General features: G+C 42.7%; 1 protein-coding gene across 1 annotated transcript in view; it reads right to left on the bottom strand.

Moving 5' to 3' along the window:
• Nucleotides 1-25,036, bottom strand: part of doc2g (double C2-like domains, gamma) — a 37,259-nt gene extending 12,223 nt beyond the window's left edge. Inside the window, exons 1-7 of the mRNA XM_073475764.1 lie at nucleotides 24,649-25,036; nucleotides 24,125-24,204; nucleotides 23,486-23,560; nucleotides 16,955-17,064; nucleotides 8,597-8,723; nucleotides 8,307-8,363; nucleotides 6,986-7,110 (exon numbers count right to left, since the gene is read on the bottom strand). Of these exons, the coding sequence (XP_073331865.1) occupies nucleotides 6,986-7,110; nucleotides 8,307-8,363; nucleotides 8,597-8,723; nucleotides 16,955-17,064; nucleotides 23,486-23,560; nucleotides 24,125-24,204; nucleotides 24,649-25,036 (962 nt within the window). The remainder of the gene's footprint in view (nucleotides 1-6,985; nucleotides 7,111-8,306; nucleotides 8,364-8,596; nucleotides 8,724-16,954; nucleotides 17,065-23,485; nucleotides 23,561-24,124; nucleotides 24,205-24,648) is intronic.
• Nucleotides 25,037-26,604: the final 1,568 nt, after the last annotated feature.

The following is a 26,604-nucleotide window of genomic DNA, read 5'->3' as shown; positions in this document are numbered from 1 at the left end:
ACTGTAAAGATGGAAGACAAAAGCCACTGTCCTTGTTCTGTGCAACATGCTTCAAGTAAAGCTAATAGACAAATCAAGAGGATATCTTCTGATGTAACATTTCTATATAACTGGATAAAATGTCATCTTTATGTCACTATATCTTACTTTAGGTTTGCTGAATGTCAAATTAATACAAACGTCTAACCTCTGAAGAGACAAACGTTATTTGGTTAACTCAGTCTGCTGCTCATGAGCGTCAGATTGACTCTTTGCACAGAGAGAGCGCTGTTGACTCTGTTGTCCATGTCTTAAAGTTTGTTCATACCTAAATACGGCCAGCTGCGGACGTGCACAAAGACAGTGGATGAACGCAGCTTCTATACAAAATACAATCAGGACCGAGATGAGTTTGGATTATTGTACTATTGACTTCAGTTTCTGTTGTTCTTTGCTTAGGTTTAGGAAAACATGGTTTGAGTTCAAATATACCCTCTCACATAGGGTAACCAGATGAGAATGGGTAAAACAAACAAGAGTGAAAACTCACTAGTCAAATTATTTGTATTCATGAATTCAGCTTCCTGTCATTAGGGAAAAAAAATACAATGACCTTGTTGTATGTAGGCCAAACAGTGTGTAAATCATTATCCATAACACCAGCGATGTTTGGTTTAATTGCCCTCTGTAATTTGTTTTTAATTCAACAACGTCATGGAGTCGCCCTCACAGTAGCTGTTTATTAATTTGAGGCACTATTGTACAAAGCTAAAAAGAAAACAACCATAATTCTTGTAGGATACAATTAGGACAGGATTTGGGACAACTGGTTGTAACTCGGACACTGAGCACCGATGGGTCGGACCACACCCATCTCCACTTTGACCTCCACTACACACCTGTAAAGTTTCACGACTACATCTTGTATGATTGTGATGGTATCGCATTGACGAAATCTGTCCAAAGAAGGCAAAGAAGTCAAATGGCTTCGGTAGTTCCTGCTACAAAAAGGCATCTACAGGAGCACATTTTCCCATGATGACACACAGACTCACAAAGTGGAAACATTAGCAGCCCTGCTGTCAATATTAAAAGTGTCATCATTGGTGAGAACCAATTAGAATGAGCTACATTCTTTCATCTTCTTTCTGTCTTTGTCCCTTGTGTCATTGGACCCACATGACTCAATCACATGACAGCTTGACAACTCTCTAACTGCCAGGATCATGAGAAAGGTACCTAAAATTGTCCTGACAGCAAGTTTAGGTTACACGAGACAAAGTGAGAATGAGAGCATCGCTGTGAATGAGAGTGAGGAACAACTAAAATTCAAAAGTGACAGCGAGCGATGAGGGAGAGGGAGCCAGTGTTAAAAAGAGGAACCAAAGTTATGACACAGAGATGCAAAAAAACAACAAAAAAATGTGCTATAAAAAATGAGTGACAATTGGGAAAGAGGAGCTAAATATACGCCTGCTGCAGAGTCGTGATTTACACTTCACACAAGCGCTCACAGGAAAAAAGAGAGAGAGAACAAAACTGTAAAAGATGGCAGCGAGCTTGGTCAGCAGGAAATATCTGACATGTTTTGCACTTTTTTCTGCTTTCACATGTCTTTTCTCTGACAGAATAATTTAATTTTTTACATATTTAAGGTAATGTGTGAAGAGCAGGGGGAGAGGGATGTAGGTCCTTCTGAAGGATGCAAACTCATTTAGTCTTTAAATGCTAATTCGTCCTTTTAAATGGAAGACAAATTAGTTCTGAGATAATTCTGACCTTGTGTCACTTGAATGGCTTCTAAAGGCTGATTGAGAGTCACAGAGAGAAAAGACCAACTGGAAAAGCCCTCTGGACAAATGAACGCACGCACGCACGCACGCACGCACACACACACACACACACACACACACACACACACACACACACACACACACACACACACACACACACACACACACACAGCATGGATATAGACAGACTGGCATCAAGATCAGCTTTAGTTACAGCTGCAGGACATTACCGCTCTGACAGTGGAATAAGTCAGAAAGCTAGCGAAGCAAATTTATTCATTACTCCTATATCGACTTAATTTGGCCGGTATACTCTAGAGACGTCATTTACTTACGCCAGCAATACGTTCACCTTTTTTTTTTTGTTGTTAAAAGTTAACTTCATTAAAGCTTCACTGTATTATTTATGTTGGAAATCACAAAAGGATGCATTAAGAGAGCAGTGTATACTCTGCAGACCGACCACTGAACACTGAGGTAAAAGAGGCTCTTTGTGATGATTCTGAGAGTCCCCGGTATGAAAGAGAACAAAAGGAAACTCTGGCAGGGGCACAAATGAAACAGCGAAACAACATAAGTGCCAGAAATAAGAATTGGAGCAGAGGCTTAAACAAATCATGTACACTAAGAGACTGTACAAAAAGAAACAGGCGGTGGAATGAACAAGAGGAGGGATAAAATGCAGCATGAGTATAAAACAGTGACAGAAAGACGAGGAAGAGCGAGACACTCTGGGTGCATAAGTGATTTCTTGGTGGACTCAAAAACATTGTCCGTCAAAATGAGCAAGTGGTGGAACAAATCAATACCTCAGAGAGAGGGAAGAAAGTATCCACGTGCATGTCTGAGCAAGAGAAAGAGTTTTCTTTTTTTGTCTGTTTTTTGTTTATCTCATCCCCCAAAAGCACAGAAGACTTTCAAAATCCCTAAACTGTGGGTGAATATTTCCCACTTATACAACCTACTGAAAGCAGCATCAGATAAAAATGTTTTTCAATATAGTAATTGCAGCTGTCTTTCTCATTCAGACCAAACCTCTCATTATTGAAAGAAAAACCAAAAAACAAGTGGATCCCATCTGCTTCCTATCCTCCATCTACAAGTCCCCGAAATTAAACTTCAGAATGTTTTGTTTCAGTTTAGAGATTTGGGTTGAAGTATACAACTGCCTCTCATTTATCCTGTAACATGTCACACACAGTGTTGGCTTGACCATCAGGAGCAATTTGGGGTTCAGTGTTTTGCCCAAAGACACTTTAATATGTGAAAAAGAGGAACATGGGAACAGACCGCCAACCCTGATTAGCCAGCTTACTACCTCCTAAGCCAGTCATGTTGGGCTTCTTCACTCGCACTTTTGGCCGCGCTGAGTCAAACCATGCCTGCATTTCTATTACCAGCTGTTGAGCTGCGCCGCGCCCGGGATGGACCCTCCCCGGAGAGGAGCTAAAGCATGCCTGCCCTACTTCCAGGCAGGCTGTGGTGACGTCTATGGCGACCAAAAGAAATGCACCATTACCTTAAATACTGAACTTTGTTCTCACTAGTCATATGTCCGACGCTACAGGGCTTTGTCACTTCAATGTAAACAAATGTCATTTTTTTGGCATTTACTGAAATGACTGATGCCCTCTTTTTTTTGCACAGACAGGCTCTCCTTCACTCTGCATTAAGGTCAGCCACTTTGTCATGTATGCTGGACTTATAGTCGGTTATGATGGATGTAAACTTCTCTATGGATTTACAAAGACAGGGTGTTATGGGTAACTGCATATCGCAGAGGAGCCAGAGAGCTCCCCTTTGAGATCAACAATGCATCATGTGGCAAGCACGCTAGCCAGTTGATTAAATTTCCTTTCAGTATATAATTAAATTATTGAAATTGATAAGTATAAAAAATAAAAAAAGCCAAACAAAAGTCTCTGAATGACATCAGTGCACATTCGCTCACATGCCGCCGGCAGCAGCATGTACCAGATCCAGCAGATTCTACATCAAGCACATAGCGGATCAGGAGGGTACGAGGGCTAATCCATCTCTTTTTCTGCATCTTTTACCATCATCCTTGGGCCACAAAGAAACGTCCTGGTCAAACGGGTCTAAATCTAAGACAAAAGTAGCTTGTCTTTCATTGAACCTTAAATAACTGCACTCCGATCACAGTCTAATCAACTGAGGAAACCAAAAGCTGCTTTAAAACTTCCTTTAGAAGCAATCTCACCAACCGGCTGCTCCTTCTACCTCAAAGCCTCCTACTACTGGAGGTGGTGCTGGTTACACGACCGGTTGTCCTGTTATGTGTGGGAGCTCTCTCACTCCCTGAACTGTTGGTATTTAAGTGCATCAGGCCGATCAGAGATTGAGCTGTGTGGGTTTTATCTGTCAGGCAGGTGGGCTCAGGTGTGCAGTGATGGTCAGTTTGCCTTTCATCGCCTCCATGTTTCACACTTTGAAAAGATTTGCACCGGCTAAGAGAAGCGCTCAGTCTATCAAAATGCTACGACAATATGATTGGGAAGATAAGTCTAGGGCCACAACAAACAACTGTTTTAGTAATTAAGTAATCTATTTTATTATTGGTTTGTGGCTTATTCTATAAAATATATATAATATAATATTTCCCCTTCAAATGGCTTGTGTTGTCTCACCAGCAGTCCAAATTCAACTATATTCAATTTAAAATGATATAAAACACAGAAAACAGCAGCTCCTCACATTGGAAAAGGTGGAACAAGTTAATCTCTGACTTTTTTTTCTTAATAAAAGACTAAACTAAAAGACTATCTATTATAAAATTTGTCATTTATTGATTTTCTTCCCTTTTCCTGTCCTCTGGCGTTGGCATTTTAACGTTTCCACTGGCACTACAGGCAGCTGTCTGATCCGACCCCTTTATCATGTGACCTTGCGGTTGTCATGGTGATATGTTTTTAGTGTGCAATGCCAATCAGACGTGTAACGGTTTTACATCCGTTCGCCCACACTTTAGCGTTTCCTGTTGATGGCTGTTGTATCATGCTGGTGTCAAAGCAGGGCGTCTGGCTTTGCCCACTCAATCCGGTCAAGATGGAAGTGTGAAGAACGAAGGTTACACACTGTAACTCTTGGATCTATGAGCAGTCTCCGTACCCTTTAATCTAAACTGCGTCCATGCTACACACTAATGCTGCGTTCCAGACAACACAGAACCAAAACATTTCCAACCTCACACCAAATAAAGAAAAGCAAGGAGTGCTACTCAAGTAGGAATTACTGCTTGTAAACTCAACACAACTTGAGGCAAATCCATCTACACCGACTTCATGAGGGAGCAGTTATCTGACGTCACACAACAACGTCAGCACCCATGGGAACGGGTCGGATGTAATTGTAGACGACAGCATTTATATTAGGATAGTGAATGGAATATTTAGATACGTTTACAGTAAGTAAGTGGTTAAGTATAAAAGTGTAGTAAATAAAATGTGTCATTCACAACTAATCAAATACTTAAGCTGGATGTAAGTATATATGTATTGCAATGCATGTCTGTCTTGCTAACAGGAGCTTTAACTATTATTTCCCCCACAATGCAATTCTCAAAGGAAATGGAGGAGCTGCTAACAGATGAAAAATGTTTAAAAGAAAATGTGAGTGGTGGTGAAACAGCTCCAGAGACCTCCAAAAAGCTCCTTTCCCTGAATCTGTACCACAGAGGTGGCGAGTGCAAAGATAGCAGGATCTATAGAGTCACTATAGCCACATGTATGATATGAAGATTTCATGTCACAGTGATCCTGGCCAGAATATGCTTAAAACTAAAACGGTACTAAAATATACTGGAATCACTTGACCCTACAGTTTGTTAAGAAACACACATTTTCATCTTCTCCCCGTTGTTCCTTAGTTTGGAATTCGTTTAACTTTTTATGCAAGACACACTGAGCAAGCTGAGCCTTTCTCTCTCTCTCTAAATGTAATTAAACTACTTTCACTGGCATGAAGCTGATTGTGTGATGTGAAGATTTTGTGATAATCAAGGATGATGGTAAAAGCAATAAATTAACAACCAATAAGTAAGTAATAACAGCTAGCAATAATAATAATTATTCAGTGTTCAAAGTCTTGTTAGGAAAATGCTTGATTTTAATAAAGTTATATTGCTTGTAAAATAAGATGATCTGTTGTTTAATGTTTTAATATTTGAAACGAATCAATCCCGTCGGCGTATTTGTTTGTTGTCTCCTGGTGTCAAAATAAGCAAGTAAGTGATCATAATCAAAACATGCAAACAAATAAGACAAGGAGCAGCAGCCATCTTGTTCCAAGTGAAAACTACCAATAACCCAAAGCAGTGAAGGTCCCCAGGAGCTGCACTATAGTGTGAACAGAAAGAGGACTGAGGCCCCATCTGATCTGAAATGGACCAGGAAGAGAACTGAGTCCTCTCTCAATCAAACTGACGTGAAGACAAAAAGAACTTGGTCCCTTTTCTGTTGGTCCACTTTTTGATCCACTTCAAGAGGACTGAGTTTGCTTTGTTTAAAGGGGACTATATGTGTAAACACCCTTACAATGACTGACAAGATGCTCCCCCTTGTGGCAATTCAAGATAAATCAGAAAATCAATCTAGGACTGAAGATATCGAGCTAGACAGCTTTTTCAAGACACTGATGTGAGGATATTCACCACAATCAACTTATCCTGTGTGTTTTTATCTCATCCTGCGATAAAATCTTACGTTTATCCTTCCGTCCGTAAAACACACTGAAGGCCAATTTTCCTTTAAACATCCAGTGTGAGGGTTTAAGTGGCATCTAGTGGTGAGGTTACAGATCGCAACCAACTGAGACCCCCTCGCTTCACCCTCCTATGGCTGCAACTAAAATCGCGACAAATGTAAAAAGGCCATTGTTTAATTTGTCTGTCCTGGGCTCCTGTAGAAACATGGCGGGGCAGCATGGCAGACTGTGTGGAAGAGGCCCCGCTCCCAATGTAGATATAAAAGACTCATTCTTAGGTAACAAAAACACTTTAACAAAAAGTTCTCTAAATCCTAAACACTGAACCTTTAACACATACCATTGCTGAACCTTCCATGAAAACCAACACACCACATCCTACATTATCAGCAGACACTGCCATTGAATGTGAACTGCTGATGCAGAATAGCTGCATATGAGCGTAGTTTGTAGCAAACCTGGTCTGTTCATGAATATCAGACATGACTTACATTTTGACGAAAGGGTCAGAGTAGCCGTTGGAGTCCATGGCAGCCAGATGGGCGCAGCGTATGATCCCAACCAGCAGGCAGCTCTTCTCTGTGTTATAGCATAGTGACACCAGGATGCGGCCACGCTGGGGACACAGAAAACAACAGTGTCAGACACAGCACCTGTTTTCAGGCTGACTTTTGCCTCTTCAGTGAATACACAGTGGGGAATCCTGGACCAGGGTCAACAAAGTTTCTCCAAAACACTTTTTCGCTCAATGTAAATGTAATTAAAATAATGCTAGAGAATAGATTAGCTGTGATTTGTTGCAACATTTTCCCTACCTAGGATGTGTAGGTGTGTCTGGATGGGCCGGCCACAGGAGTATTCAAATTAAAGCTTGTAATTAAAGGTCTTATCTGAGGCCTGGCGAAATGACACCGCCTGCTTCTCCTTTTAATCTCCATATTGAACCATAAACTGAGTCTAATCAGGGACCAAAAAGCTATTAGCCTATGTCTCTAAAATCATGAGGAGAACTGAGATAAAGACCACCGGAGGAGGAAAAACACTGGACTGACCGGCAGCTGTGGTGTGATCTACAACATGTTGCTGTAAGGAGCAGTTTCCTATCACCCTGCTCTGTTAGAGTTCATGCTTTAGACACATACATGGAATAAAAATGTATTAAAGTTACAATTAAAGGTGTTATTGATAACATTCAGCCACTAAATGTGGCACTCCACAGCCACTTTACAGCCACTCCTCACAATGTAAGCTTATGGGAAAAAGTCCCAACTGGGCCCCAGTGCATCATGTGATCTTATAATTACACGGTTTGGCCACTATGAAAGTTTGCTTTAAAGCCTGGAGCTCTTCCTGGGAGCTTGTACTAACGCTAATGCTAGCTAACACAAATGTCACTAATGCTAACGCTAGCTAGCTACAGTTAGGCCAGTATAGAAGGCTTGGGCGGACAGTGTAGAAGTGTAGGGTTTAAGTTTTCTTCCCCACAAACTGACGAAACAGATCCCACATGATATCAACAGCGCTGAGAAACCTTGTTAGACTCTGTAACCAACTGTCAGAATTCATTTTTTTTAAATTATTAATTCATGAGCATAATAATGTTTATAATTCTGCACCTTTCTACAAGCTCTGTTGATGCAATGTGTTTTTGTCTGCGTAAAAATGTTATCAATACCAACAAATCAATTAAAATGTCTGTTTCTGTTATGGCGAAGATACAGGCTAGATTAGAATTGCTGAAAAGATAAGCTGCGTTTTGGTTGAAAATGTTAATAATAAGATCGGTGATGATAAAGCTGATGACAGTTTTACCTCCTCCTCTGCCACGACCGCCCCCTGCTCCACTGTTTGATTGTTAGTTTCTTTATTCTGAAATGAGAGAGAGAGAGATAGACATCATGGTTATAGCCCACAGAGCCTGCAGGTGAATATCCATTACACTTTATAATGCAGCATTTGAGATTGATGCCTGATAGCCCCCGGGCAAACATGCACAATGGAAATAGGACACATCTTGATGTATATGTCCAGAGAAACCCATTTGATATTTATATGAACAGTCTGTGCACACCCACACGTACACACACACATATTGTACGTACCTGTGCAATTCTCTCCAGGCCCATATTGTAGCGCTTGTTCTCGCCCTCTTTCAGTTTCTTCAGAGCCACTCTCACCTCACCGATGAATTCATTTCGTCCGAGTCTGTCCATGTCACACACGCACAGCCTTCACCAGGCAGACGATGCATACAGATGCAGAGATGGGAGAGGAGAGAGGCAAGTGAGTCAGAGAAAAGTTACACGTGAACCCGGCTGCTGCTGCCTTGCTCCGCTCATTATTGTGAAGCCGCCATAGACGGTGTGCCAAATATATCCAAAGTGCATCAGAACAATCAATCAGTGCCTCCATCTGCAACACAAGACGAGTTCTCTGTGGTTTCACATGAGCAGCCTCATGAATGATGATAAGTTGTGTGAATGCTGAAGAGAAACAGGGTTTTCAGAGGATTTCAATCAATGTCCTTCTTGGCTGTTGGCTGTTACTCAGTCAGACACTAATTTGTTGTAATTGAAACATGTTAGAGGAAAGAGATTTAAAGCTGAAGGCAGGTAATCAGTTTTTCCTTCTGCGGTTCCCTGAATTGATTATATGTTGTATGCAGGTGAAACAAATTAAAAGGACTGCTGTCAATGAATTTGCATTCATTACCGCAGTGCTTTCATGGAGTAACTGTCTAGATGAAGCCTCCTGTGATACTTAAAAAAAAAAATGAGTCTACAGCCGTGCATGCTCGTGGCTCTTTGAGGCTGTACTTAGGCATAATGGTGCTTTGGGCTAAATGCTAACGTGCTGAAAATTTCTGCCAATGAGATGATGCTTAATTATGCCCGCACATTGCTCAGTGAATGTCTACATACATAACAATTTGTTTATTAACATGTTAATTCCATTACAAGAGAGACTTGATGTTCTCTGCAATTAGGTGGGGAAAAAAGTGTTAAAGTTTATTGGTAATGGCGTCACAAAACGAGTTTGAAAATATCAGCGTATTGGACATAGGCAAAAAATCAATATCATACATCCCGACTTTACACACAAACAGTGTTATTGAGCGGGATGTCAGCACAGTAAAGATGACTTGATTAATCTCTCTGTTGTTTGTTTCCTCCTTCATGTCTCCCTTTGGCTGCACTCTAAATTTGAAAAAAGACAACTGTATCTTCTTCTATATTGCCACAGTGTTGTGAAATGAATTCTTCCACAGGGTGCACTTATTTAAACTGATGCCAATGTTTGATGGAGGGTGAATATTCCATCAGCTACAAAACAGTCCTCACAGCCCATCACCTGCTTCTATATTCCCTCTGTGCTCGAATATTCCCAGATGGACTGTCGCTGCTCTTGATTTCTCCCTTGCTCTGCACTCTACACACACACACACACACACACACACACACCTTCCCCTCTTCCTGTTCTCTTCCTGTCTCTCTGACATTTGGACGTTTGACATGCCGGTTCCAGCCTTTTAGTCATAACTGATGAGTATCTCTAGCAGAAGCTCCGGAATAACTCTGACTCACGGCCGCCGCTGTCAGATGATTTATGTGCCTTTGCTCTGTCATACATGTAGGGCGTCTCTGATGAGACGAGGGTTTGCTGTGAAATGAGACACCAGTTTCACCCCAAACTTTTGGCTTTAACTGTGCAAGCGCTCCATCCGTTTCCTCGCACCCTCTCCCACAATCATCAGGCTTTAGAATTCCTCCCAAAACCAAACAGATGCTCGTTGAATCTGTTCAACCTGAGGTGCCAATTTTAGTGGTTAGTCATTGATGAAATCTGCCTCGCGAGTTACATCAGATGACGAGGGTGTTTCAGCACTCCTGCATGGTGTCTGTACCTGTGAATGTGTCTCTTTTAATGGTCTCAAACAAGTAAGAAGGGTGCCAACTAAAAACTGACAACAAGGATGATCTTCGCTCTCGTATATTATATGTTTTCTTCAAAGGATCATTGCCGTGTAATATACAGCTCACTGGTATCTGAAACTTGATATATATGTACTTAGAAAATATGCCATATTGCTTTTAATCCATGTTACAAGGATTTGTTGGATGAAAGGCTTTTCTACATTTGGCCATTACTTCATGTTCCCAAATATTAATTCAACTGTTCCAAGTCCACTTGAATGATTCAGTGTGTTACATGCCAGATAGAAAATTCAAGATGTTAATATTATGAAGGCTTAAAATGATACTCTACATTGATGTTTGCGGGGAAATCCCAGCAATGACTTCCAGGTTCTGAGAGATGCAAATATAACTTTAATATCAGACAGTATTTTAAAGTCTCAAAGTTAATCAGTCAGTAAATTAGTCAGTTGATTAGTATTCAACAGAAGACTCTCTGTTGAATACTAATCAACTGATTTCTTATTACAAGACGATGAGTCCACCATCGTGCTTGCAGCTTTGTGAAGGCACACCAGCAAGCTAAATTCTCAGTGTGCCAACGTTCTCACAATGACAACAAAAACATGTTTAAGCGAGGCAGGTGTAATGTTTATCCATAGGTGTCATTTACACTGGGAACACTTCTTGAAATGGACAGTTTTGTCCCCATCACTTTACAAAAGGGTAATTTGTTAAAAATGTTCCGATCAATATCTCGTGCCAAGAAAGGTTGGCTGAGTCCAAGTTTCCGCCCTCTGGACTTGTGGACTGAGACCTCGCTGACTTCAGTCGTACGTACTGTGACGTGTTCACTGTCATCATGTGAAGTCTGCATTTAGCTTACCTCTACAGCATGTACTTCTACATATTTCTTTATCATGATGTGGTTGAATGTTATTTGTAGCCAACACAAGCAATGTTTAAATGCAGTCGTTTTTTTACACATACAAAGTAAGTTCAACATCACATCCGTATTGCAATGAATTGTGGGTATTTAAATCAATTAAGTCTGCACCCCAAGCAAACTCTCTGGAAGTGTACAAACAGTCTGCTTAGGGGCCCTTCAGGACTGGATGAACTGTGGATTTAGACAGCCCTCAGCACTCGCAGACGCCCCACATACGTGGCTGCAAATCCGCGAGTCTGCAAGAGCTGAGAAGTCCAGACAGTTACTTTCAGCCAACAAATGAGAACCTTCTGCTCTCCTTCAGAACCTGCAGTTGAAACTGGCTGCTGCTGATCCGGTGAGGAATTCTGACACAACCCAATCCAAAGACCTGACATGTAGAGTATGCTATAAACTAAGGCCATGGTTCATTACATAATAGATGTAATCAGCACATACAGCAGATCATTACATCTTATTTGCTGGACTTTATGGCCCACAATAAGACAGTGACTTACAGTACAGTGTTGCTTGCTAAAGAATATCTCCCTTTTTCATACAAATGTTGAATACCATTTTAAAATGGTCAAATCTTTATCGGAGCCATTACATCCCCGACACTTTTCCACACAAAGTGACGTCCTTGTGTTTAGCATTTTTACTATCTTAGTACAAGTATCTTTACAAATTAAATTTAAATTTTAAAGCTTCATGATGAGCCAATCATAAGAAGGAGATTGAAGAACACTGCACTCGATAATTATTTCAACACTTCTCGTGTGGAACCTGAATATCTGTATGAACTTTCACAGTAATTAATTTAATACATGTTGAAATGTTTCACCAAAAACAACACCGTCAACCTCACGGAGGCACTAAAGACAATGTGAGATCACTAAAGTTATTAGGATTCGTCATCTAGGGACCATGAACTTCTGAACAAAATGTCACAGCAGTTCATCCGATAGTTATTGAGATATTTCAGTGTGGAAATATTGTGAACTTACAGAATGACACTGTTGCGAGCATGGCACACACACAAAAAAATCAATCAACCCCACCCAAAAGCATCATTCTCACTCAGACATCTAACACTTAATCAAAGATTTCTTGCCCCCGACCACATCAGTACCCAACTGCACGTCTCACCTGAGGCATCCAGTAGCCAATCTCAGCCTCTACCTCCATCCAATACCAAATCAAGTCCTACATTTGTCCCTATCTCCCCACAGCCGAGGACAGTGCGAGTCTATTACCAAGTCTGACAGAGGAACGGAGAGATAGAGGGAAGAAATGGAGGGAGAGACTAGACCTGGCACTGACATCATGTTGGTAGTTCTTTAACACGCACACACACATACACACACACACACTGGATCTTTTGATACCCACCTCTCATCACAACACCCACATGATCCATCTCTCCTCTGTTAACTGGCAGCCTGATAACGGCTTTAGTGATAAAAGCCACAAGGAGTCTTAACGATGATATTCTCCCCAAAGTCACAAATGTACAATTCCCCTGAATTTTTTTTGTGTATTAAAATGCACCAAAAAGTGTTGTGCGCTTAAATGAGGGGAAGGACTGAGGGACCACATTATCACTGTCCCTGCTTTCTACATCATTTGAAGTGTACCCAAAGGCAGAGACAGACTGCAGGAACTGAGAAATTTGGACCTAATCTCAAAATCGTGTTGGCCTCACTGCAATAAAACATCTTCAGAGCAACTCAATCAGTCTCATTTTCATACATCAAAAGAGACTGATTAATATACTCATTCAGTGCAGTTCTTCATGTTTCACATATCCTCTAGAAATTAGTGACAGCTCACAAAATCAGCCTTGAAACAAGCAGTCTTTTACTGGAGATAAGTAAAACGATTTTAAGACTCAGTAACAGACTAATAACTTGAGGTGGAGATATTTGCAGTGTATTCCAGTTTGGTTGCCTTTCAAGATCTGAGCACCTTGGACAGCCTTGCTGCACCAAATGAAGGATTAGCCGGTATGAGGCCAACTGTGAACTGTGGATTGAGGACATTAGTTATTAGCTAACTCAGCTGGTTGATGCTTAATAACAGACAGGACCTACAGTGACCCCTTAGAGATAAAGTTTGCACACTGAGGAATAGGTTTGTTGAATACAGAATATTAAAAAAAATATGCAGTTACAACTTTGAGAGATTTTTTTTTTTGTCTCCAGGCCATTTCATAACTAGCTTCTATTTAGTCCTGCCTCTCTATTTGAGTGCATTTTGCCTGGACATAATGGCTTTATATAATCACCGTAACTGCAAATGAGTGAATGAAAGGGCGAAATAAATAAATAAATGCACGAAACCCGTCCTCTCCCTTCACTTTCCACACTGCATCTCTTTCGACAGCATTTATCCTCCGGCACAAAGAGCGGTGCAGTAGAATGGACTTGACACCAAAGAAATTTTTAATGTTTCAAAAGCTTTTGGCTGCGCTCCAGCTTTTATCTCTCTGATATGAGCTGGAGAAACAAACAGTAAGAAACTGCTTCCAGATGTTCACGCCATTTTTGATAATATTCATGATCAGCAATAACCGACTTGACTCACTTGACTTAAACCCTTTCTCCCCTCGTGAAACACAGGTCATCCACAACTCCTCTCCACCGCCCCTGGTCCTGGGCCGCCCTCTCCAGCTCTAACCATGTGTCACATTCAGCAATTACTGCTCTGTATAGTAGCCTAGTTTTAATAGGTAGTCGCAGGGTCCATTCCCTCACTAGATTACCAAACTAAGCATGAAGGATTCCCTGGAAAGGATGCATACATATAATCCAGCACAATTTATTTTAATCTAAGTGATAACAGCTGTTCACCGTCAGAGCCGTGTTAAATTACTGCTACTCTGACTGAACATTGCCTTCCATTGTCGAAAGAAGAGGTTAGTTCTGATCACAAACATTCAACAAAAATGTATCATTTTCCTGTTTTTTGTAAGTGAATCATTTTCAGTAGTATTGGAAGAAAAAAAGGAGTGGCCACAATGAGCTGTGAGATGAAGAGCTACAGGCAACAGGCTATTAAAACCTCCAACCCATCAGAGAATTTGCTGTGGGAAAGTAATGGTACCATGTGCAGCATAAAATCAGACTGTAGCCGCAAACCAAAATTTGGCACTTGATGTACGTAATATCAAATTAAAACTAACCTCAAAAAGTTGAGGCTGATGGGAATGTCATTAGTTTTAAATTAAATTCAAACTTCAACATATTAAGAGGAGTTTTTAACTGCTTAGGAAACCATCTCAGTTTAATACTGATGCCTCTATATGGTCTACATATGCATACAGGGCTATCAGGCTACAAGAGAATTGGCTTTTAAACAGTCAGTCAAAAGATAATTTTCACATTACGATTGCAATGATTTTTGACTGACTGACACAGTTTCAGGTTCATACTTTTATTCTGGGTCTCTACTAGAAAATGTTCACATGCTTTAATGTTCAAGAAACATTATTTACTTATAATTAATTTTATGGAATGTCTTATCTTCTATCTGGACCATGAGTCTGCAATAAAGTTTTGAACTGAACTGAATTGAATATATAGCACCTAATCCTGCTTTCTAATAAAAAAGACAGGAAATCTTACTTTCTACGACATGGGACCTTTAATACAGCGAGCGCTTGTTTGGCTGCAGGATAAATAGATAAGCCAGTTGCTCTTCTGATGTTATTCTGACAAAGTAGCTGCTCAATCATTGTTTGCTGTCGTATTAAGCCTCGATATCACTGTAAAAATAAAATAAAAAATCAACCAGGAGTGAGATCTAAAGGATTACAACTTTAATATCTACTTAGAATACCTAAATGAAATCACTGCTTAGGGATAATCCTTGTTCTCACTTGAAAACACATTCATCTAACGTGTAATATTGGTTTGCTCACATTGGCCCAGTTTGATTATAAACTTGGCCTGCAGTGTCCAGACCTTCAGGCACGTCTACAGAGAGGCTGATTCTGGACAGAGTCCTCACGCTCAGCAGTGTATAGAGCACGGGGGGATCAAAGAGTGCAGCCTCCCCTTCCTGTGCGCCCTGCTGTGACCGGCAGAGTGGGATGCAGCAGGGCACAACCAAGTGAGTAAACATCTCTCCAGGGATCCCTCTCTGTTTCTCCATTCTCTGACTGTCCGCTGCTTTCTGTGGAGTAATGAGTACAAAGTCTGTCTGTTGGCTGAGGTATCGTGCTGGCGCTGAACACATCCAGAGAGACTTAAAGCAGATTTTCTTCCCCTCTCTCTGTCTGTCGCTTGGTTTTTCCCCCTTTCCTCGTTGTCAGACAGCGTTTTCACTCACTCGGGCTCCTCTGCTGTCTCACATTTCTCACTGTCCTCATTCTTTCGTTTTTCTCCTCGCCTATGAGTAAACTCCTCCCCATCACTCCACCTTTTTCCTCAGCTAAGTGAATTTCTTCATTCATCACTTTATCCATTTCTCTACACTCTCTGTGAGCCAATCTCTCTCTCTCTTTCAGCTGACCCTTGGAGTCTCTCCATCCCTCTATTCTACCATCTTCTTCAATCTTGGCTTCCCTTGTTTCCTCCTCCACAATGCCTTATCTGTCACTTGACATCATTCACGCTTTTCCTCCTGCTCTCTTTGTTGATCTTGGGAGTCACCTCACTCTTTCTCTCTCTCGTCAGCTCGTGTTTGACACTGGTCACACTCTGCCTCCTCGTTTTGGCTTCCCAGAGCCCCCATGCTGGTTTGTGTCTGCAGGCTGTGTCCTTGAACAGAGGTCAGATGGGTTTCCTATAGTTTGAAGGGTCTCTCCTCAAGCTGCTGTTTATGTGTATATGTGTGTGTGATTATGTTTAGGGAGGGGGAGTAAATGTTATTTCCGAATGTGTGTTTTCGTAAAAGCTCAAGGACGTGTGTTGTTTGCAAATGTGCGTGTGTGTGTGTGTGTGTTTTCTCTACGTACAGAGGAGGGGCAATGCATGTTCTTTCCTGCCAGTGATTGCCCTTGACATACACACAAGAGGATAAGCACACACCTGACTGTCTGCATTTGTGTGTGCGAAGCAGATGAGATTCATGTGTATGTGTGTACACGCACTTCTGACTGTATGTGTGTGTGCATGCATACATCCGACTGTGCTTGTGTTTCCTCAGGATAAACAATGCCATCCAACCCTATTATGAATCCGCTGAGCAAACTGACACTGATTGTGCGCAACGCACATGTTCACAAACAAAAACACACACGGAACTCCGTCTCTGAATCAACGTACGCATGCAGGATGACAAGAGTGCGTCAGACTTTTTGGGCCAAGATGGCTACGCTTGACCTCAATCAATCCATATGGAGAACGCTGTGGGGAGGTGGGCGGAGCATCACCGCGCAGCCAGCACCTGAGCAGTTACCGCAGTAACAGCAAGTAGAACAGTTGGCTGGCGTCGCCTGGCTGCAATAATGAATTACCTGGAAAAGCCCAGTGGGAAGCACAGGCGGCTGTTGCCAGTTCACTGGAGGATTAGGAGCATGGATCTTCATCCTCCGCATAATAAACTGGTCATTTAGCTGTCTGGGGAATGGTGCTAATTGCTGGCCAGAGTGGAATACAGAGCCGAGCACCTACCTGAGAGTTTTGGTGGTCATGTCGGCCGCTGTGATGCCATGATATATCAGCGTTTCGTTCCACACTGGGTTCAGCGTATTCTTCAAGGTTTTTGTGCGTAGCTTGTTTGCCTAAGGAGATAAAGAAGAAGATGTATGAAAAGAAATTCATGGAAAGGGAAGGATCAAACAAAGAAAAGAGGAATGAGGAATGTTTCAAGGGTGAGGGAGCAAACTCGTCAGATCAAAATTAGAGAAAGAGAATAAAAGATCATGAAAAGGAAGCAAAACGAGTGACACAAAAAGATCAAGAAAGAAGGACGGAGAGAAAAAGAGTGGGGAAACATCATTTATCTCTGTCCCTCGGGAAATCGCGGACATCTGTTGCCTACTTTGTAGAGGAGAGTGAGAGGACGCGAGGCTTCCCTACCCTTCCCTCGCTTCACCTGTCCGTCTGTCTCCTCCAAACATGATAAGGCAGTGCATTAACACCGACCAGACCTCCAAAATAAGCACTCTGTCTCAAGCACAACACAACACAGCAGCCAATTAAATTGCACAACACATTCAGCATGAAACATTAAAGCTTTCCAGAAGAGGAAATGCCCATGAGCCCTTAATGGCATCATCATCCATAAATAAAGTTTACAGCCACTTGGTGCCTCATTCCCCACAGTTTCCTTCAGGATGTGTTCATCTTGTTTAAGTTTTGATTTATATTATATTATATTATATTATATTATATTATATTATATTATATTAGTTAATGCATTTTTAATGACTCCCTAGATACCTATATTCTGGCAAACAACCCCTACAAAGCCATACCTCTGGCTGAAATGACAAAACTCTAGACACAATCTTCATTCTTAAAATGTGGGTTAGACCTTGTAGAGCCAAATCAGAACTAATTGGCCGTTCTGAGCTGGAAAATATTTACCTTTACGGGTATAGTTGCTAGTTACCTTGCAGATTTTTCTTATTGTAAACAAAACCCAATAAAAGATGAAAACCAATAATAAATTGATCAAACTAACAAGTATAATCTTTTTTAGTTTGATACAAGAATGTATCAAGACACTGAATCACCATTTTTACCCAGAAACTATTAAAGGGGCCGTCCATTGATTTTTTATTGCGCCCTTGTAAAGGCTCAGTAAAAACAGATTTAAATTGAAAACATTAATATAAGACCAGGCCTGTAACATAAAAAAAAAAAAAAATCAAGTTGACTCGAGGTAGAAAAAAGGCCAAGGTCAAAGCCAGGCAGGTAGCACCAGGCTAGCAGCCAGGTGTCAGGCAGGGGGTCTGAGACAGAAGCACAATAGACAATCTGGATTAGAATGAATAGAAGTGGGCCACTATGCTTCTGGGCTGGTGGGGAAGTGAGGACATGTGTATAGGTGGGCGGGGAAGGTCAGGTAGTGGAGAAAGTCAGAAATACAGGGACTACTGCAGGGTAGTTGGACTAACATCTGAAACAACAGATGGTTAGTTCACGGCAGGGGAAAAAGGAAAGGGAAAAATGGGACTAGAATTAATTATTATCGTGACAGAACCCCACCTCTGAGGACGGCTCATGACATCCCTCCAGGCTGGTCCAAGGGACTGCAGAAAAACTCTTCAATCACTTCTATGTTGAAAATTGTCTGAAAAGTGTTGGTCAGGATTGTATCAGGAAGACTGAAGACAAGTTGGCCATCGATGAGCCAGGTGGTTGGAGGGGTCTGAGGGAGGGCTGAAGTAGGCACAATCAAAGATGGATCTTTGATCACTTGAGAGATCCCACTCCCAGAGGGACAATTTCCTGGACTCCCCCGTCAGAGGTAAGTCCTGTGGGAGCATTCGATGGAAATGGGCCACTGGCAGACCTCGGAAGGACGTTGTGTGCATTCCCTACCCACAGAGGTTGTTTGCACCAGGGCAGGGTTGCAGGAGGAGATGCATCCCAGGGCCATCTCCATCTCCTGGATCATACACTCCATCTGCACATTGGACTGGAAGTGGAACCCAGTGGAAAGGCTGATGGTGGCCCTTATGAGACTGCAAAACCCCTTCCAGAAATGAGAGGTGAATTGAGGGACTCGGCAAGAGACAATGTCTCTGAGGAGACCATGTAGGTGAAAAGCATGTGTTAGCTGTGGGTAATTTGAGTAGAGAAAGGGAAGGAGCAGTTTTTGGAAAAATGGTCTACAACCATGAGAATGATTGTGTTACCATCAGACCGAGGCAGACAGGTGACAAAGTACACGTAGATGTTGGACCAGGCAGCAGTTCTTGTGCTGAGAGCAGAACAGAGAGTCCGCAATAAACTCTCATTTGCCCTGTTACATCAAGGAACAACAGAAACACTGATGTACAAGAGCCTATGTGCATCTATCGCAGGTACCTCAGCCCCTTTCAACCAGAGTTAGCTTGACAGCTCATGATTGCCAATGTAGTAGTTCCTCTCCATTGAGGATAGTTCGACGCTTTAGCTCCCGAAGGCCTCCTCAGAAGACCAGGACCACACATACGTAGTATCCTGGGAGATGAAGGCTTTGAAAGGGGCTGCCACAGAACTGTAATTATGGATGAGGCACCAGCGGTAATTGGCAAATCCCAGGATGCGCCGCAACTGCTTGAGAGAATGAGATGTGACAATCTGTGACTGCCGTGACCTTGGTGGGGTCCATCTGGATGCTGCCTGCATTGACAATGAACCCCAAGAACAACACCTAGGAGACATGGAACTCACACTTCTCCACCTTTACAAAGCTGGCTGTCTAGCAACCTGTGGCGGACACACCTTGCATGTGTTCCTGCTTCATTTCGCCAATCCAATATACAAAAAGAAACTTGCTCAGTGTGTCCCAGAGAAAAGTAATCTACTGCTGAAGCACTGGTCAGACCAAAAGGCATCACCAGTCATTCATAGTGCCTTAGTGCATTAAAAGCCATCTGCCACTTTACCCCTCCTTAATACGTACTAGGTAATGTGCATTCCTGGGGTCTACTTAAAAAAAAGACAGTTTGAAAGCTGAGGGTATGAGCTGAAAAGGGTATCTCTTTCTCACTGTGGGAACAGAGGGATTTGTCCTCAAAGAAGAATCATGCTCCTGCTGGTGTCAAGGATACCAGAAGATATCTGCTGCCAAGGAGTCACTGATGTATTATCCAGTGCTTGAGTTTCAGGGGCAGTGAGTGAATAAAGCCGACTGTTGGATGGAAACATCCCCAAGAGGAGGTTGGTGGCGCAGTGACAGGGATGGTAGGATGATGACGCGGCTCAAGCTTTATAAAAGACCTTGTTAAAATCCAAAATATTCCGAAGGAGGTCCTGAGAGATCTGGATACTCAGAAGCAGAGGAATCACTGAGAATAGGTTGGTCATCAGCCTTCTTTGTTGGCTTTGATTAAACAGACCCCAGATTGCCTTCGTTCCCAGACACTGGTGGTTGAAAACTTCTTGACTTCCTTGGCGAACATCTCCCACTCTATGGTAACCCAATCCCTGGCTTTGCCTGTGAGATGGCAAATGATTTAAGCTACATGGGATCGCTCAGATGGAAAGTTAGGGCATTCACAAGAGACACATTTTTAAAAGAATTATCAAAATCAAAGCTGCAGAAACTGAGTTATCTCACCATTGAGACCCTACTATGGGAGAAGCTCTACCACTGCCTGGTAATTGCCCAGATCGTTCATACTCCTCTTGAGTAGTTTGTAACTCAGGCTTTCTGATTTTTAGGCTTATATCATCAGGGTTTTTTTTTCCTTTAAGGAGCTCCTCTCACAGCCACAGAAGACATTATACAACCATTTTCACAGGCTTATAATGACCAAACTGACCTCAAATGTGTGAAGTGCCCCTTGTTGGATAAGACACAAAATCATTATTACTAACACAAGCGCTGTGATTTATTCTAATCAGTCACCAACGAATGCACTGTTCACTCCTGTTTTAGTAACATTTGAGAAATAACCACACTGCCCAGCTTTTAGGGAGTTTTTTTTATCTTTAAAACGAAAATATATGTGACCCACTTTTAAAGATTTACATCTTCAGGAGGAACAATTCGACTCAGGGCTGAATGCCACCGATTGCCACGGAGAAGTATGAAAGCATTTGACGGAGGACTAAAACACATTTTTTGATTTTCGTCTTTTCATGGGATTTGTTGACAATAAGAAAAATATGAAGAATCGACAGCTCATCTTTTAACAGTGCATAAAGTGGTTAGAAATATCTGCACCTCTGCCAGTTCATTCACTCTGAATGTCCAGTTGGTAGAGAAAGTATGGAGGCTTTTTTCTCCAAACACTCCTACTCATGTCTGTCTTTTCCTCTCTGCCACAGTCAGCCTCTTGCTAACGCCTCAGGGCCAGATGCTGAACCTTCCCTTCCATCTTTTTTCTCTTGGTTTGTTTTTGTCCCCACATCCCATTGTTCTGCCTGTGCTGCCTCCTCTCTTCCTCCCTCTCTTCCCATTACTGTCACCTTTTTATTCCTCATTTTCTGCAGGAAACTTTTGGTTTATCTACAGGAGTCAGTCCTCCAGGGGTTGGTCCATGAAGGGAACAAGTTGTTTCGATTCATGTCATTTGTTTGATTCATTAATGTGCAGGAGGCAGAGTCACGACTCGCGGTGGTGTTTCACAGCTGTATGTGTGCCAACAACTGCTTCACAAACAGTCATCACCCCTTATTGATTGGATTGGCTTGACTTTCTGAGCACATATCCTGCCACATGTTACATCTACAAACACTTAAAACACAAGTTCCCTTTCCCTGCCCTCTGTCACTCCCAGCCTCCATTTTCCCTCGACACCGGTGCTTTTGCATCTGTTTCTAAATGTTTTATCTCTAGCCCTCCATCTGTCCATCACACACTCTGCCTTCTTCTTCTCCATCTGTCTGCATGGATATTTTTACGTATTTCACACTGCCTCTCTCTCAATCCCTTCTTCCCACGGCTGTGGCTGAGCAGTCTGGCTGTGTGCGAGTTTTCCATGCACCACGATTAGGAATCGACAGAGGAACATACCAATGACCATGACAGAGGCACTGGGAATGATTGTGTGTGTGCATGTTTGTGTGTGAGAACAAGAGAGGCAGTGATAGAGAAGGACCGACGGATGAAGAGAGCATCTCTGTGTGACTGTGACTAAAGCCTTAGCATGTGTCTGCATACACACAAGGTCATGCGCTGCATGTGTTACAGCATGTGTTCGACATCTCAAGACAGCATGGTCGACTGTGTTCTAGTTAAAGAGCATGTGCTGGAGGACGTGAGACTGAGGAAGAGGGAAGATGATGAGTGGGACTTCATTGCGTGCCTATACTCTCAATATTTTGAAACTCGATTCTTCACAGAAACTGAAACCTTTTGTGTTCTGGATTATTCATCGCAGTGCTTGCGTGCAGAGTCTGACTGTGGCCAAGAGTAGGTGTGTGAGTGTGTGTCCATCATGCTCACTTCTGCATGTGCACGTCCCCACTTTCCGAGTGACGTGGCCCCCGTCTGGTGGGTATTTAACAAGCGGCAGTTCATGGTTGCCTTCCTACTCATTGACGCTTTCTCTGCGCCCCCCATCACCACCTCTACCACCCCTCTCCCCCCATCAACACTCGCCTGTTGACGTGAGCCGTGTAACAATCCTCCCTGTTTCCATGACAACCACCTGCTGCTGTCCTCCCCTCATCTGTCTCCCCCTCCCTCCCTTTCTCCACTCCCCCTCTCTCTCTTTCCCCCCCTTTCCTCCCTCTCAGTTGTCTCCCTTTTCTCCGCACACTGTTGGTATTTCAAGGTCAAAGAGGGTCACAGGCAGATAGTGAGATAGAGACAGAGATATGGGTGGAAAATGGGGAAAGGAGAGCGATAACAATGGGAGAGAAGACAGACAGAGGAAGGCTGGAGGACAAAAAATCCCCCAGACGTTGTTATTGTTAGCACCTTAGACCTCAGACAGTTGCCTCACCCAACCTATCTTGGCTCCGTGTCCCCCCACCCCGCATGCTTTTCATAACCTCATTTCGTGTCAACCTTGAGCCAAAATGGCCGACAACAGGTTGCATTCTGACGGAGCTGGGGGGTTGCTGTTGTGGCGAGCCTTATCTTCCCTGCTGCTTGAGCTGAAAACAAGACAGGAGCTGTGCAGCAGACCAGAACGTGTTTGTGCTCGATAAAGCAGAGCACTGGACGAGCCACATTAAGCAGTAACCAGCCAAAATGTGCCCTGCTCAACGGCTTAAAACGACACACTAAATTAACCCGCTGCTGCGTTCTCATGTTATGTTGCAAGCGCTTTTTGACATTTTCATGCTGTCTACTAAACAAGAATCAACAAGGAAGACTGTTATTTACAAATATAAAAAAAAATGTTGTTTGTTTTCTTCAGTTGAATAATGTATGAAATGTTTTCTATTTTTGGGCTTTTCAATAAATGATCATCTCATGCCAGCAGTTTCTGTGTGATGTGGGACTTTCCTGAGGGAGTGTCAGTGTCTGGGACAGCCCCATGTGGTCACATATTACGTTAATTGCCACTGAGGTGAGGTTGGAGTAGTGACCTTGCTAGCCCCGGGGAGAAGATGAAGCTTGACGTATGGATCAGCCAGCCCATTGGAGTCCATGGCTTTCAGTCCCTGTGGACACAAGCAGACACACACATGCACTGTAATGTCAAAGGTGACGTGATCATGCCCTCAAACACGTCACACAACTGACAGGGTCAGAAAAAGACTGAATATGTCAGACCTCTTCTACGGTGGTTACATCTCAACACCGCCTCTGGGTGTTTCTCTCCACGGCACTATTTTCTACCCTCCTAGACTCCTTTTGTGTTGTCCTTAAGGGAACCGTTCAACGAGATTTACATAATTAACATCATGTGACAGTACACAATATGTAATACAAGGCTTGTGTCCTTGTACGATAGCCACACCAAAAGCAACAGAACATCGTTATCCAGCATTTCATAGAGCCATGAGATGATTTTTGTCTGGAATTGTCAAGCTGCTGAGAGTGCGTGGCGAGCTCGTTACTTTAAAAATGTTGAGAGAGAGCAGTCTGACGTCTTGTGCGAACATAAAAGCATTACAGGGGAATTGTTCTCATTGGGGCCTTCAAGGAAGATTATGCAACCGCGCATACAGAGGCGAACATACAGAGGTCTGTTTATATGGAGAAGATATTGAAATCGTGTGTACCTTTGCCTTGTTAATCGTACAATGAAGACAGTTGTTCTCCTGATCAAAGAGCAGGGTGAACTCCAACGTTCCCAGGTAGGCTGAAAACAAGGCAAACCACGGCAATTACTGGCAGTGAAGGGACAGACGCACTCAGTCACACACACACACACACACTCACACTCAAAAGCTCTGAGTCATATTTGTAGCAGATGGCCTCTTAAAACATGACGCTGCTTAATGTGAATTGATCTGTCTTTTTTGATTACTGTTTGGATATGAGCAGAAACTTGCAGGCTGCAACATTGTCTAATAAATCATCGGAGGCGCTGTGTCACATAAAGTAGGAGTGACAAACACTCTGGGAAAAATGCTTGACTCCACATTTACTCTGAACAAAATATGTTGTCCTTCTGCTGAAAATGAAGAAACTCATTTTGAGTGAGAATAAAACGACTGCTGGAAGTGTTGTTTTTCTTGCCTATTAATCTGCACATGAATAAACAAACACGCACAAAACTTTGTTCGCTCCTCTCAGAACTCACTGTCATCATCATCAGAGTCGAGCACCTCCTCCCTGTCTCCATCGTTGCTCTCCCTCCTCTCCCCGTCCTTGTATCCGCCACCCGTCTCCCCGTTGAAAGTCTCCTCTTTTAGGATCTTCTTCTCCCTCGGAGGCGGAGGAGTGCAGGGGTAGTCGTGGAAACGTGGGAAGAAGTCAGAGATCTGTGGGATGGGGAGGATGGGGCCTGGGCACACGTTGATGGCAAAGTGCTCCTGCATAGAGATCTTGACCGGCGAGGGAGGAGGGATAGTGGTGGAGTGCGGTGTCGCCGAGGGGGAGGAGGCGGACGAGGAAGGGGTGGAGGTGGAGGAAGGGGGAATGGCCAGGTGGGAGGTGGAGGGGGGCGGCGGGGGCTTGGAGACGCTCATGTGGACTGTCGAACGGGACTGTGGGATGACAGTGAGGGGATGAGACGGACAGAGAAAGAAATGGATGAGGAAGGACAAAGAGATTAACAGCAGGGATCATAGCAGAGGGGAGGGACATGAGGCTCAGAACTAGAGGAAAAAGACAAAACAACACAGTCACATCCTCCTTCTCAGCTGATATCTCAACTTTTTTTGTACAGCAGCAGTAGCAGCAGGGGTTCAGCTCTATTCAAGTCAACATTAACAATATGTTAACATTCGCAGCACATCTCATGCATCGTCGAGGAAGCTGTAATATGCGTCTGTGTTCATCAGTTGACGCAAATCTGGCTCCTCAAAAGCCAGAATAGATTTTTGCCAGAACCTTTTGGCACTTCAAGTGTGACTCACACATTGTGTCAGCACACCAAGGCTGTGCTATGAATTAATATTCAAATGTAGTGCTGTAAAGTACGAACAAGTGATGTCACTTGTGTATCTGCACTTCACTTTAATCCTCCCCTTATCACTCTCTTTCACTCCTCTCTCTCATCTGCAAGTCCCCTGAGCAATATTTACATAATACTATTCGAAGCTTTTTCTTAGTCCTTAGCATATTTGTCGCTAAATGAAGCGTAATAACTGTTGCCGAACTCCAAACCTCGTTAAGCCAAATGCTATCATTTCCTATTTTCCTCGCAGTGATTAAGAGAGACCCAAGACATGCTCTTTCTTCCGCACTCCCACTGTGCCGCTGTTCCGTTTATTATTTCACGAACTGGTTTGATTTTGGTGATCACAGGGACGGACTTCAAACTGGGATGTGAGGATGTTTTCTTTGTTTACTGGCACCGTTGTCCTAGATTAAAAACTTTTAACTGATGAAGACAGAAAGATGTAGATAATGAAACAGGCAGTAGCACAATCGCAGATCCACTTCATTAACAAGTACCTTCACTAGATGACACAACTAAATCACCACTATTAACACGGCTACATAGGCAGGTCATTACAGGATGTATGTCACCTGTCATCACCCCGACATGTTACGTCTATCATGTCGCTGCTGGTTAGTATCAACTCCCAACTCTCTCTCTCCCTTTATGTCTGTGCATTTTGTAAATCTAATCTGTACCTCAAATTAAATACGTTTATTTTTCTAGTTTGTGACAGATGCGTTTGTTATTTGAACACAAATAAATAACCTCTTCAGAGACCTGTTATTTGTCTTGTGGTGACTGAGGCTGCGACTAATGATTATCAATTTCACCCGTACCGGTTGATCCATCTTTTCTTTTCAGTTAATCGATTTCGCCATTTGGATTACAAAATGTCCGGAAAATGTGAAGATTCCCAGAGCCCAATCTGACTTCGTGGAAATGCTTGTTTTGTCCGACTTAAAGATAATCCATTAACAATTATATAAAACAGGGAAAAGCAGCAAATTCATTGGCATTTTTGATTGAGAAATGGCTCAAACAATCAATCGCTCATCAGAACTGTTGCAAATTAATTCTCTGTCGATCAGGGGATGAATTAATTGTTTCAGCTCAAGTTAACGTCCATTTGTTGTTTAACTGTTTTGATTT

Source organism: Pagrus major, chromosome 1, assembly GCF_040436345.1.
Source record: "Pagrus major chromosome 1, Pma_NU_1.0".
Lineage (NCBI taxonomy): Eukaryota > Metazoa > Chordata > Actinopteri > Spariformes > Sparidae > Pagrus > Pagrus major.
The sequence above is the reverse complement of the archived record's forward strand: the minus strand, read 5'-3'. Positions and strand labels throughout refer to the sequence as shown.